The sequence below is a fragment of the Oncorhynchus gorbuscha genome, linkage group LG24, assembly GCF_021184085.1.
Source record: "Oncorhynchus gorbuscha isolate QuinsamMale2020 ecotype Even-year linkage group LG24, OgorEven_v1.0, whole genome shotgun sequence".
Taxonomy (NCBI): Eukaryota; Metazoa; Chordata; class Actinopteri; order Salmoniformes; family Salmonidae; genus Oncorhynchus; species Oncorhynchus gorbuscha.
In genome coordinates, this window is record NC_060196.1 from 18752737 (window position 1) to 18765366 (window position 12630).

At 41.8% G+C, this 12630-nt stretch overlaps 1 protein-coding gene and 1 non-coding gene across 2 annotated transcripts; both read right to left on the reverse strand.

Moving 5' to 3' along the window:
- Nucleotides 1-506: 506 nt before the first annotated feature.
- LOC124013412 (TNFAIP3-interacting protein 2-like) lies at nt 507-9186 on the reverse strand. The gene is made up of 6 exons (XM_046327756.1): nt 8379-9186; nt 7432-7734; nt 5582-5671; nt 4824-5165; nt 4464-4586; nt 507-2252 (listed from the first exon to the last, which is right to left on the reverse strand). The coding sequence occupies exons 1-6, from the start codon at nt 8739-8741 to the stop codon at nt 2118-2120; spliced, it is 1356 nt and encodes a 451-aa protein (XP_046183712.1). The 5' UTR covers nt 8742-9186; the 3' UTR covers nt 507-2117.
- A 390-nt stretch (nt 9187-9576) lies between these two features.
- Nucleotides 9577-9650, reverse strand: trnai-aau. The gene has a single exon. It is a non-coding gene; the product is annotated as a tRNA-Ile (tRNA).
- Between the last annotated feature and the right edge of the window lie 2980 nt (nt 9651-12630).

A 12630-nucleotide genomic window follows, 5' to 3' on the forward strand; every position in this document is an offset into this window, starting at 1 on the left:
ATGTGGAACAGACACACAGGACAGAGTGCCCATTCAGGCTACTCTGGGAAGGGGTTTTCCAAAGTGTGTACACACACACACAGTCAGACAAGGAACATACACGGTCACACAAATGCACACACACACACACAAATGCACACACACACACACAAATGCACACACACAAATGCACACACACACACACACACACACACACACACACACACACACACACACACACACACACACACACACACACACACACACACACACACACACACACACACACACACACACACACACACACACACACACACACACACACACACACACACACACACACACACACACTGTGGGACCTGAGTTTCTATGGTCAGAGCCCCTCGCTGTCTCACACTGTCACTCCTCATGACTCTGCACCCCAAACTATAACTTGACTGGCAGTTATCCACCAAGCAAACTAAAATCCAACAAAAGTTCCTCAAGCTGAGATGTTGTCTGGTTTGTATCACAAACACTCCACATGATTGGTCAAACAACATTTTTTTTTATTACAAAAATATCCTTTCAATTAAACAGGTTAAAACAGATAATCACATTTTGATGTTTATAAATCAATGGCTTCTAGAAAAATAAAACTTGTGTCAGTTCGGAGGTAATTTCTCCAAATGTAGTTTCAAATGTCACTTTTTTTAAGGTTGCCATGTTGCGGAGAATTTGTCTCCCACACTGTCTTGTCTTACCAGGATTTGGGAAACATTCTGCTTAGGTGTACCAGGATTCAGACGACACCTCAAAACATATTATGTGATATTCATTTTGACACAGCACTATAAAGATTTGCCCATTTGAAAAAGCCCCACGAATAGCAAATAAATATTCAATCATATATAATACTGTGAATACATATTTCCAGGCACAAATAACATAGGTCAACATCTATAGGTTAAATTGAAAATAGATTACTTACTCAAAACGTGAACAACATACAAATATACAGTACAACAAATAGCGCCATGCTAATGACAGACAACATTATTACAGTATCTTCAACCGGAAAGAAGCTTATGTATTTCAAATCCAATAAATCAAAAAAAAAAAAATATGTGCATTAATGACAACTTTGGTAAACAGGTTAGGAAAGTGCAACAGATTAACAATTTGATGCCGGAATATTGAATTGAGGTATGTGACATTCAAATATCGTAATTAACATCCAATTTCCCATCTATATTTTCTACAGACCACGCAATCAACCATCTCCACACAGAAACACAACCATGCAGTATCATGTGATAATTCATATGGATCATGTAGTCAAACATGAGTGGGTTTGCACTGGAAATCGCTTCATCTTGCCAAACCAAAGGTATTTCACAAAAAAATATTTTACACTTACTTACTTTTTCAACTGGTATTTATCAGGTATTTACTCTGAAATTATATGGTAACAATGGGTACTTTATGGCATTTCCTTCAAGGAACAACCCATTCAAATGGTGGCCAGTGGTGTTTGTTGTTACGAATCCGAAGGAAACAGATAATTCAAAGTCACTACTGTGTTATCATTTTACCATGTAGTATCCTGGTAAATACCTGGTCTTTTATGTACTGTAAAATAAAGTGCTAGCACTATTTCTCCCACTACGACCACCAAGCTAGTACTGACACTCCAACTCTGCATCGCTAATCTATTCGATTCAGTCTTTTAACAACCAAAAAGCATGGTAGCGTCTGAAGTCCCTGTTCCAGTCCATTTTCTTCCATTTAGTGCCTAATGAACACAACCCAGTTGAACTAGTCAGTTTTCTAAGCTCCCCGGTCCTAACCCTTCTTAGGGTGCATGTAGTGCTTTTTTTCAGTGCTTAATTATCGTCAGTTAGCGATATTTGTCTTAACACCCCCATGGGGTGGGAGGGGCAGTAACTCTCATAGCTTGGGAGTAGGGCAAAGTTGCCCCTAGATGTTGGGTCAGTTTTGCATTTTCCCCACTTTATGGTTTGGATTGGGGAACGGAAGATTATCCTATAGCTGTACCTAGGGGAAACTTCACGCCGGAGCTCATAGCCTGACGCACTTTGTCCAGGTGGGACTGGGTGCTAATTACCGCTGACGCCGCCCCATGTCAAGGCCCACTTTTAGTTTTTGATTTTTGTCACATGTGGATTGGCGCTGTTCCTCAGCAGTGATTCGGTCGAGTCCGTGCTCATGCGTGGGGAGATCCGGTGTCCTTTATGGACTCGGCACGTGGAGTTGGCATCTCTAGTAGGGCTCTGGAAGATAAATGAATGATGATCATGAGTAAAAGTGTTCCTTCCCATAGCCTAACTAGGCATAGTAGCACTTTGAGGATAATGTATGAAACACTCCAAATAAATAAAATGATCATTATAGCATTATTATTATTTTAGAGAAGTGCTCTTTGTTGTTCCCTAATGTGATAGCTGACCAATCAGCCTGTTACCAAACCATAGTAAACTTTTTTGACCCGATACAATGCTATTTTACAGTAAACAAATTGACAACAGACTTTCAGCACACTTATAGGGAAAGACATTCAACATGCACAGCACTTACACAAATGACTGATGATTGTCTAAGAGAAATTGATGATAAAATAATGTGAGGGCCGTCTTGTTAGACTTCAGTGCTGCTTTTGACATTATCGATCATAGTCTGCTGCTGGAAAAACATATGTGTTATGGCTTTACAACCCCTGCTATATTGTGGATAAAGAGGTACCTGTCTAACAAAACACATCATCCAGATATCCAACATAATCCAGGTCGAATCAGGAATTCCCCAGGGCAGCTGTCTAGGCCCCTTACTTTTCACAATCTTTACCAATGACATGTAAAACCAGTGTGTATATGTATGCGGATGACTCAACACTATATGCGTTAGGTACTACAGCGACTGAAATGACTGCAACACTTAACAAAAAGCTGCAGTGAGTTTCAGAATGGGTGGCAAGGAATAAGTTAGTCCTAAATATTTCTACAACTAAAAGCATTGTATTGGGATAAGTCATTCACTAAACCCTAAACCTCAACGAGATCTTGTAATGAATAATGTGGAAATTGAGTAAGTTGAGGTGACTAAACTGTTTGACAGTTATCATCAAAATATATTGATACAACAGGCATAGTAGCTCGGAAGGTACTGACACACGCATACAAGCGCTAGCACACCCACTTTACACACACGTACATTGTAATATTGTTGTATTATACATTTTGTATTGTAGATATGTAGTGGTGTAATAATGTTTTATGATGTACTATTTTATCTTTGCTTTATATGTAATGTAAGTGCCTTAATGTGTTTGGACTCCAGGAAGAGTAGCTGCTGCCTTGGCAACAGCTAATGGGGATCCCTAATAAATACAAATACTGTAACGTAATATCCGTTAGCGAACTACAGGCCAACCCTGCAATTACTATTGCAACAACACATCATCAGTAGGGTAAAACTAACCTGTCTCACGACGGTCTAAGATGGGGAGAAGTCTAAAGCGCTGCTCTGCCTTCTCAACAACACTATCAACAAGGCAGGTCTTACAGGCCTTAATTTTGTCTCACTTGGACTACTGTTCAGTTGTGTGGTCAGGTGCAACAAAGAGGGACTTACAATTGGCTCAGAACAGGGCAGCACGGCTGGCCCTTAAACGTACACAGGGAGCTAACATTAATGATATGCATGTCAATCTCTCATGGCTCAAAGTGGAAGAGAGATTTACTTCATCACTACTTGGTTTTGTAAGAAGTGTTGACAAGCTGAATGTACCGAGCTGTCTGTTTAAACTAGTAGCACACAGCTCAGACACACATGCATACCCCACAAGACATGCCACCAGAGGTCTTTTCACAATCCCAAAGTCCAGAACAGACTATGGGAGGCACACAGTACTACATAAAGCCATGACTACATGGAACTCTATTCCACATCAGGTAACTGATGCAAGCAGTATAATCAGATTTTAAAAACAAGTACAAATACACCTTATGGAACAGCGGGGAGTGTGAAGAGACACACACAAAAGTACAGACACACGCATACGCACACAAGCCCTAGCACACCCACTTTACACACACGTACATTGTAATATTGTTGTATTGTTGTATTATACATTTTGTATTGTAGATATGTAGTGGTGTAATAATGTTTTATGATGTACTATTTTATCTTTGCTTTATATGTAATGTAAGTGCCTTAATGTGTTTGGACTCCAGGAAGAGTAGCTGCTGCCTTGGCAACAGCTAATGGGGATCCCTAATAAATACAAATACTGTATCTTATTAGCCGTTAGCGAACTGTATGAAGAACATGTCTGTCGAAACGTCATTGTATCCTCAATTCTGAAATTCATGGCAAATTAGGGGAGGGACATAAAAGCTTCCTTTCATGGCTATTTATTTTACTCCTGTAACACGTTTGTGTGTAATGTATGTTAGTAATGACTGTGTGTGTGTGTGTGGCCTCACCTGTGCCTGTGTGTGTAGCTGCTCCTGTAGTCGAGATAATTCCTCTTGCAGGTCCTGGATCCTGCCCTGCGCTCTCTCCCTGTCTGCCCGCTCCGAGTTAAAGTCATCTGTGTAGATGAGAACCTGTGAAGAAGAGAGGGAAAGGGTGAGGGTGTGTGTGTGAGAAAGAGAGAGGGATATGTTTCTGATGTGTACGTGTCAGAGAGAGAGAGAGATGGAAGAGGGAGAGCAAGAGTGGGGAGACAGAGGGACAAACAAACAGAGAGATAGAAAGAGAAAAATAAAGATAGAGAACGTGAGAGAGAGAAAGAAAGAGAAATTGAAAGAGAGAGGAGTCAGACGATCCTAGACCACACTAACCTGTTGCTCTAGCATCTGGATACGGTCCTTGTATCGTCTCCTGCTCTCATCCAGCTCTCTCCCCAACCTCCCACAGTCCCCCAACTTCTCCTCCAGTAGGCCGTTGAGCCTGGCTATCTCCTGCTGGAGCAAACCAGCTTTGGCTGAGGCCAACTCTGGGAACAAGTCCAGGCCAGGCCCAGGCTCTTGTGTAGGTCTGGGCCCTAACCTATGCCCCATACCTGGAGCAGGGCTGGAGGAAACAGCCAGGGCACTAGATTCATTCAGCTTCTGACACAGGTACCTCACATACTGTTCCCTGCTCGAGTCATACTTTTGCCATTTGGAGTTTAGACCTTCCACCTGGGAAAATTAAGGAGGGAGGGAGGGAGGGGAAGAGGGAGACATTAGTCAAAAACATGTGCACACACTTGCGCACACATAGCTTCACACAAACACACACACAGAAGGCTGTTCAACTTTGGTTCTGATAGCCCATATGCTATGACAATGTTGGATAACTACAGTCTGCAAAAACATGACAGTAATTACTACAGTTTATGTGTACTACAGTTTCTTTACTATAGTATTTATACTTTAATAAACTGTAAATAGTACAGTATACTAGAGTCATGTATATTCAATACTACAGTATTCACTGTAGTGTGCACTGCTGTGCATAGTGCTGTAAAGTCTACAAAAACAGTGAATACCATAGTATACTATAGTATTTTTTTCATGTGGGTAGAATGGGGTTTATACAGTGTGCTCCTGCTTACATATGCCACTCTTTGAGTTAGCTTTTGGTTCTCTTCTTGGAGTTTGCTGACTCGAATGTCAACGCGACCAGCTTCCGTATAATCCAATATCTGACCATGAAAAGGGGAAACAAGAGCTCAAAATGATACTTTCCATTTAGAAATCCAACAGAAACAAACACAAATAACTTGACTGAAAAGCACATAATGGCAGACACAGAGCGATTCCAAATGCTTTAGTACACACACCTCTTTTTCATTGCTTTCATTGTTATGTTTGAAAGACAGTTACAGTGCTCTTCCCAGTGAGCACAAGACATTGAAAATACGTAAATTGCCGATGGAGTTGTAGCTCGGATGTAGATACTGCTGTTCTCCTCTCTCAGTTGGAGTTTAGTGCTTGCAACCCCAGGATTGTGGGCTTTTGGTTTAGATTCCCGCATAGGCCACATATACTGAATATAACATTCAGTATATACACAGTTTGTGGATATGAGTTAGCTATTTACACTCGTACCCGTCTACAGGTTCAAAATAGCAGATATGGGTGATGATAAATGCCTAAATTGGAACACAGTGGCTGTACAGTAACATGCTATATGTGAAGTCAAAATGAAAGGTCTCTGCTTCCCAGCGCAGTACTGGTTTTGACTGAACTTGAACACCGCGCGTGACAATAAGTTATCCCCATCTCTCCCGCAAATGTTGTCTGAGTGAGGGAAATGCTATAAATAAAGAGGACTCAATGTATTTTGAAAGATGAGACATTGAGGATTATAATACCACTTTGATGTCACACAAGCAAGCCAAACACCCCTTAGTTCAAATGTGCACTTCCCCATTCCATATCATAAAACTCACGTGATATACAGTGCCAACGATTATGATCACAATGTTTGATGTACAGTTAGTTACAAGATGACATGGCGTATTGTGACGAAATTTGGCAGGGAACACGCATCTAAATGCACTCGTGATTATTTTATAATCGCACCAAAATGTGTATTTGCTTCTCTGACTTGCCTTGTGAAAGCCTAACACTTGTAAGATCGTATTTCGTAATTTAGCTAGCAATAGAACACGCTTTCAAATCATGCCCACCTGACCGGATTGCGATTTAGAATATCGTCAAAATATATTGATACAACAGGCATAGTAGCTCGGAAGGTACAGACACACGCATATACGTAAACAATTACGTAGGATATTACGTCGGAACTGTGCGCACTTTGGAGAGGTGTGCTTCCACATGGAGACACCAGCTAGACCTCTCACTTGTCATTTCTTTGTCTTATGTTGCACCTACCCCAAATTTACCGTGAATGTTCTTATCGTGTTACTGAATGTATCCAGAGCATTTTCAGAGTTCGTATTCAACAACGGCGGCAAAAAGTACAGTAAATTTAAAACGCACATAAAATCAACAGTGTAATGTTTGGATTCAGTCTTGTGTCAGATTAACTGTTTTGTCCTCACCCTTTAGTCTAATATTTATTTTTCCCATAATCTCCAAACTGTTCCCCTTTTGATTGCTACCCTGTTTATGCATGTGCTTTTCATATATCTTCTGTAAGAAACATTTCAACTTAGCCCTATCTTTAGGCCAATTCCCACGAGTGTAAGGGGTTAACTATAATTTGCCTTGGATAAAAGTGCTTGATAACTATGCTATTACACACTTATTATAAACTGGGTGAGTCAAGCCCTGAATGCAGATATCAATAGCAATAAGGCACCTCGGGGGTTTGTGGTATATGGCCAATATACCACGGCTAAGGGCTGTGTCTAGAACTGCCCTTAGCCGGGCTATATTGGCCGTATACCACATCTCCTCGGGCCTTATTGCTTAATTATACAACCTTCATACACACCTCTTTTGCCTTCTGCTGCATTTTCACCTCCTCCGTCACTCTCTCTCCTCCCTTCTCTCTCTCTAGTCGGCCCAGTAACTCCTGACACACCCTGACTGTGGCTCCCAGTTGGCCCCGGAGCTGGTCGGCCTCTCCAGCCAGCGAGGTGCACAGGACGGCACGGGTGGCCTGGGCACGGTCCCTCTCGGCCAGGGCAGAGCGGAGCCTCTGGATATCCTGGTCCTTCTCGTGGTCTGATTGACGGATCACACTCTCCAGCTCTCGCTCCATCTCCCTCAGCAGCTGTTGCAACCTCTGTATCTCCTTCAGGGGTGGGAGAAAATAATAGAATAGGCTTCAGTGTCAAATGTGTGTCAAATGCAGAAGATACTTCAAAAATATAGATTATTATTATTGATGGACAATATAGCTTTTTGGAATGTTTTATTGTGTTGAATTATGACTTGTATCTGACACAGATGTGTTTGTTTTATGAAGTTAAGGCGAAACAACACTGACACCTGCACCGCTGTAGTTGTTCACATTGAAATGGAAAAAAAGTTTTTGCTATAGCAACATCCTCTCTGTACTGCAAGGTGGTTTTGAAGCAGGGACATTTTTATCAAGCCTGGTTGGCAAGTTTGGTGGTTAGGTTAGGCCTACACTAATAGTCTTCCCAATAGACCAAGTGCATATAGGAATGGTGTGGTCATATATATATATATATATATATATATATATATATATATATATATATATATATATATATATATATATATATATATACATATACATATATATATATATGTCATCAATGATCGTTTTAATACTTGCAGAGCAGACTTTGAAATTAAGTAGGGCTATAACCTAATATTAAAAAGCACAACTATGTTTCACAGGTTTAGCCTAAACATTAAATGCACATGATACACATTAAGAACACATAACATACAGTAAATTCTACTCACTTGTTGTCTCAACTCTGCTTGCTGAACCGCATTCATTTCTGTGTCTTTCAATTTGAGCTTCAGCTTGCAGATTTCTTTGCATAAACTTTCCAGCAAAGATTCGGCCGGTGCTATGACAACAGGGTCATACCCTTCCACATTGATACAGGTGTTTTCGTATTTGCCTAACCTAGCCTTCAAATCTGCGATTAAATTGTCCCTTTTCTTGATTTTCTTACTTAATGTGTCAATCTCCAGCCGAGTTTCGTGGTAAAAAGTAGTCAATGTATGGCAGCTCCGTATTTTTGATTTCAGCGTATCATTATCCAAATCGACATCCATCGTGTTCTTTATTCCAGTCATGTTCCTTATTCCAGAGGTCATTTATCGCTGTTGCTTCTGACAGATGTGGATGGGGAAAAATCTTCAATATTCCATCAGCTTCTGAAATGATTCTGTTAGTTCGACAGAGTTTGTGTTCGTAGGTTATGCAACATGTCTTCAAGATTAGGTTGAGGATGTCAACTAAGTAGCCTAAGGATGTGCCTCATCTGAATTTGGAAATATATAATTCCGACAATTACAGGGGATTTCCAAGAGGGGCTTCCCCGAGACAATAGGTGGATTTTTCTTGTACTTTACTTTTTAACAACGTCGGGTATATTGACAACACCTTTCCGAGTTGATCAATCATCCATTCCAGTAACAATCTAAATTATATGCTTTCGTTCCTTCATAAATGTTCTAACAATAAAGGACACTGGAATAAATTGACACAGTTTGACGGGAGCAAAATAAAAAAAACGCAGCTGCTTGAACTATTTGCACATGCGTACGACTTTTCCGGTAACATAGTAGGCTAACGTTACCTCCCTTTTGTGACATGAGTAAATCCACAGATCATGCAATTCTGGTTTGACAGTTTCTAAACTAACGGCCTTTGCTTGAGTAATCCGCGTTGGTAAAAATCCGTGAAGCAACTCTGTTTTATCGGATGGAATGTAAATGAGTTGCCGGTAGCTCTATTTTCCTAAATGAATGACAATTCCGATAAATTTAATGAAATTAATTTATGTACCCCTAATCTAGTGTGTTTAATTCAATTGTTTACAAACCAGATGTTGTATTCAACATGATGTGATAAATGAGTTACCCGTAGGCAATGAACTTTCAACCTCAAATTTATCGAGCCTACTTTGCGATTTTAGCCAAAAATGTATGGCCAGTACGGGTATCGAACCCGCGACCTTCGCGTTATTAGCACGACGCTCTAACCAACTGAGCTAACCGGCCAGATGTCAACTGAATGTGACAAAATTAAAAAGAACATGTGTTCACTCTTCAAACCAAGTTCGTGATGATATATTGTAACCAACGGCAAGTCGCACCAAGGCGTAACAAATCATGATACAATTGTAACAAAATCGGTTACCAATGTCACATTTATTTTCCGTTTCGATGTAGGCCACTGCCCTAAAGAAAGTAAGATCTGAGTGGGTAACAGCTCATCACAATTTTCTGGGTAGAATTATTGCCGAAGGCCTGTGGTGTAAAGTACTAAAGTAAAACGACTTCAAAGTACTACATAAGTAGTTTTTTTGGGGTATCTGTACTTTACTTTACCATTTCTATTTTTGCCAACTTTTACTTGTACTTCACTACATTCCTAAAGAAAACAATATACTTTTTACTCCATACATTTTCCCTGACACCAAAAGTACTCGTTACATTTTGACAGGAAAATGGTCCAATTCATATACTTATCAAGAGAACATCCCTGGTCATCTACTGCTTCTGATCTGGCAGACTCATCAAACACAAATGCTTCATTTGTAAATGATGTCTGAGTGTTGAAGTGTGCCCCTGGCTATCCATCAATAAAAAATATAAAAAATTGTGCCCTCTGGTTTTCTTAATAAAATGAATTTGAAACGATTTATACTTTGACTTTAACTTTTGATACTTAAGTACATTTTAGCTATTCAATTCACTTTTGATACATAAAACCAAATACTTTTCGACTTTTACTCAAGTAGTATTTTACTAGGTGACTTTCACTTATACTTGAGTCATTTTCTATTAAGGTATTTTTACCTTTTTTAAAGTATGACAATTGAGTACTTTTTCCACCACTGCCCAAGGCCATGAACTCAAATAAACACGAAAATGAGTCAAAACATTGGTTCAGACAACAGACAGATGTATTTATTGACCATTATTTTATCAGGTTAGCAGACAGAGAACTCACTAAGTGGAGAGAATCATGGCATCCCAATGCTCTTTAATGCAGTTAAGTTTATGCAAGAAAACTGATGGATTGGTAATTATTTGTATTTTCAATCAGTGATTATTAGATAAATTACACAATAATATCAATACCATTCTCATTACAGTGCAATACAATTCGAAAATGGCATGTAAAATACAGAAAATACAACAAAATACAAATACAACTATATATATATATATATATATATATATATATATATATATATACAGTACTAGTCACATTTGGACACACCTACTTATTCAAGGGTCTTTCTTTATTTTAAAAAATATTTTCTACATTGTATAATAATAGTGAAGACATCAAAACTATGAAGTAACACATATGGAATCATGTGCTAAAAAAAGTGTTAAACAAATCAAAATATATTTTAGATTTGAGATTCTTCAAAATAGCCACCTGTCACGTTCTGACCTTAGTTCCTTTGATTTGTCTTTGCTTTAGTATGGTCAGGGCGTGAGTTGGGTGGGTTGTCTATGTTCAGTTTTTTATGTTGTGTTTGCCTGGAATGGTTCTCAATCAGAGGCAGGTGTCGTTAGTTGTCTCTGATCGAGAATCATACTTAGGTAGCCTTTTCCCACTTATGTTTCGTGGGTGTTTATTTTCTGTTCTGTGTTTGTATTTCACCGTTAAGGACTGTTTTTGTTTCGTTCTCGTGTTTTGTTGTTTTTGTTCGAGTATTTGTTTTCTTTAAAAGAGAATATGAATACTTACCACGCTTCATCTTGGTCCTCCTCTCTCTCTCCCAACGACGAACGTTACAGAAACACCCACCACCAAAGGACCAAGCAGCATGGTAACAGCCAGTAGCAGCAGCAGCAGCAAGGACGGCAAGGGACCCTGGGCACAGGCCGGAGAATATCGCCGCCCCAAGGCTGAGCTGGAGGCATCGAAAGCCGAGAGGCAGTGGTATGAGGAGGCAGTTGGAAGCACGAGAGGCAGCCCCAAACATTTCTTGGGGGGAGCCCATGGGGAGTGTGGCGAAGTCAGGTAGGAGACCTGTGTCAACTTCCCGTGCTTACCGTGGAGAGAGAGGGACCGGGCAGGTACCGTGTTATGCCGTGAGGTGCACGGTGTCCCCGGTGCGCAGGCATTGCCCGGTGCGGTACATAGCAGCGCCTCGTATTGGCCGGGCTAGGTTGGGCATCGAGCCAGTTGCCATGAAGCCGACTCAGCGCATCTGGTCTCCAGTGCGTCTCCTCGGGCCGGGGTACATGGCACCCGCCCTATGCATGGTGTCCCCGGTTCGCCAGCACAGCCCAGTGCGGACTATTCCACCTCGCCGCACTGGCCTGGCTACGGGGAGCATTCAGACAGGTAGGGTTGGGCAGGCAGTGCGCCTCCACGGTCCGGTCTATCCGGTGCCGCCTCCACGTACCAGCCCTCCGGTGGCAGCCCCTCGCACCAGGCTGTCTCTCCGTCTCTTCCCTACAGGTGCTCCCGCCTGTCCAGTGCTGTCAGAGTCTTCCTCATGCCCAGCGCTGCCAGAGTCTCCCGTCTGTCCTGAGCTATGCAGAGTCTCCCAGTTTGTCCTAAGCTGCCAGAGTCTCCCATATGTCCTGTGCTGCCAGAGTCTCCCGTCTGTCCTGAGCTGGCAGAGTCGCCCGTCTGTCCGGAGCTGGCAGAGTCGCCCGTCTGTCCGGAGCTACCAGAGTCGCCCGTCCGCCAGGAGCTACCAGAGCCGTCCGCCAGCCAGGAGCTGCCAGAGCCGTCCGTCAGCCAGGAGCTGCCAGAGCCGTCCGTCAGCCAGGAGCTTCCAGAGCCGTCCGTCAGCCAGGAGCTGCCAGAGCCGTTCGTCAGCCAGGAGCTTCCAGAGCCATCCGTCAGCCAGGAGCTGCCGGAATGCCTGTCACTCTGGTGCTGCCGGAGTCGTCCTTCACTCCCGCCTGTCCGGTGCTGCCAGAACCTCCTGTCCATTCGGGACACATTGCTAGGGTCCCCAGTCCGACGCCGCCGCTCGATAGAGTCCATGGAGGTGGTTGAGGA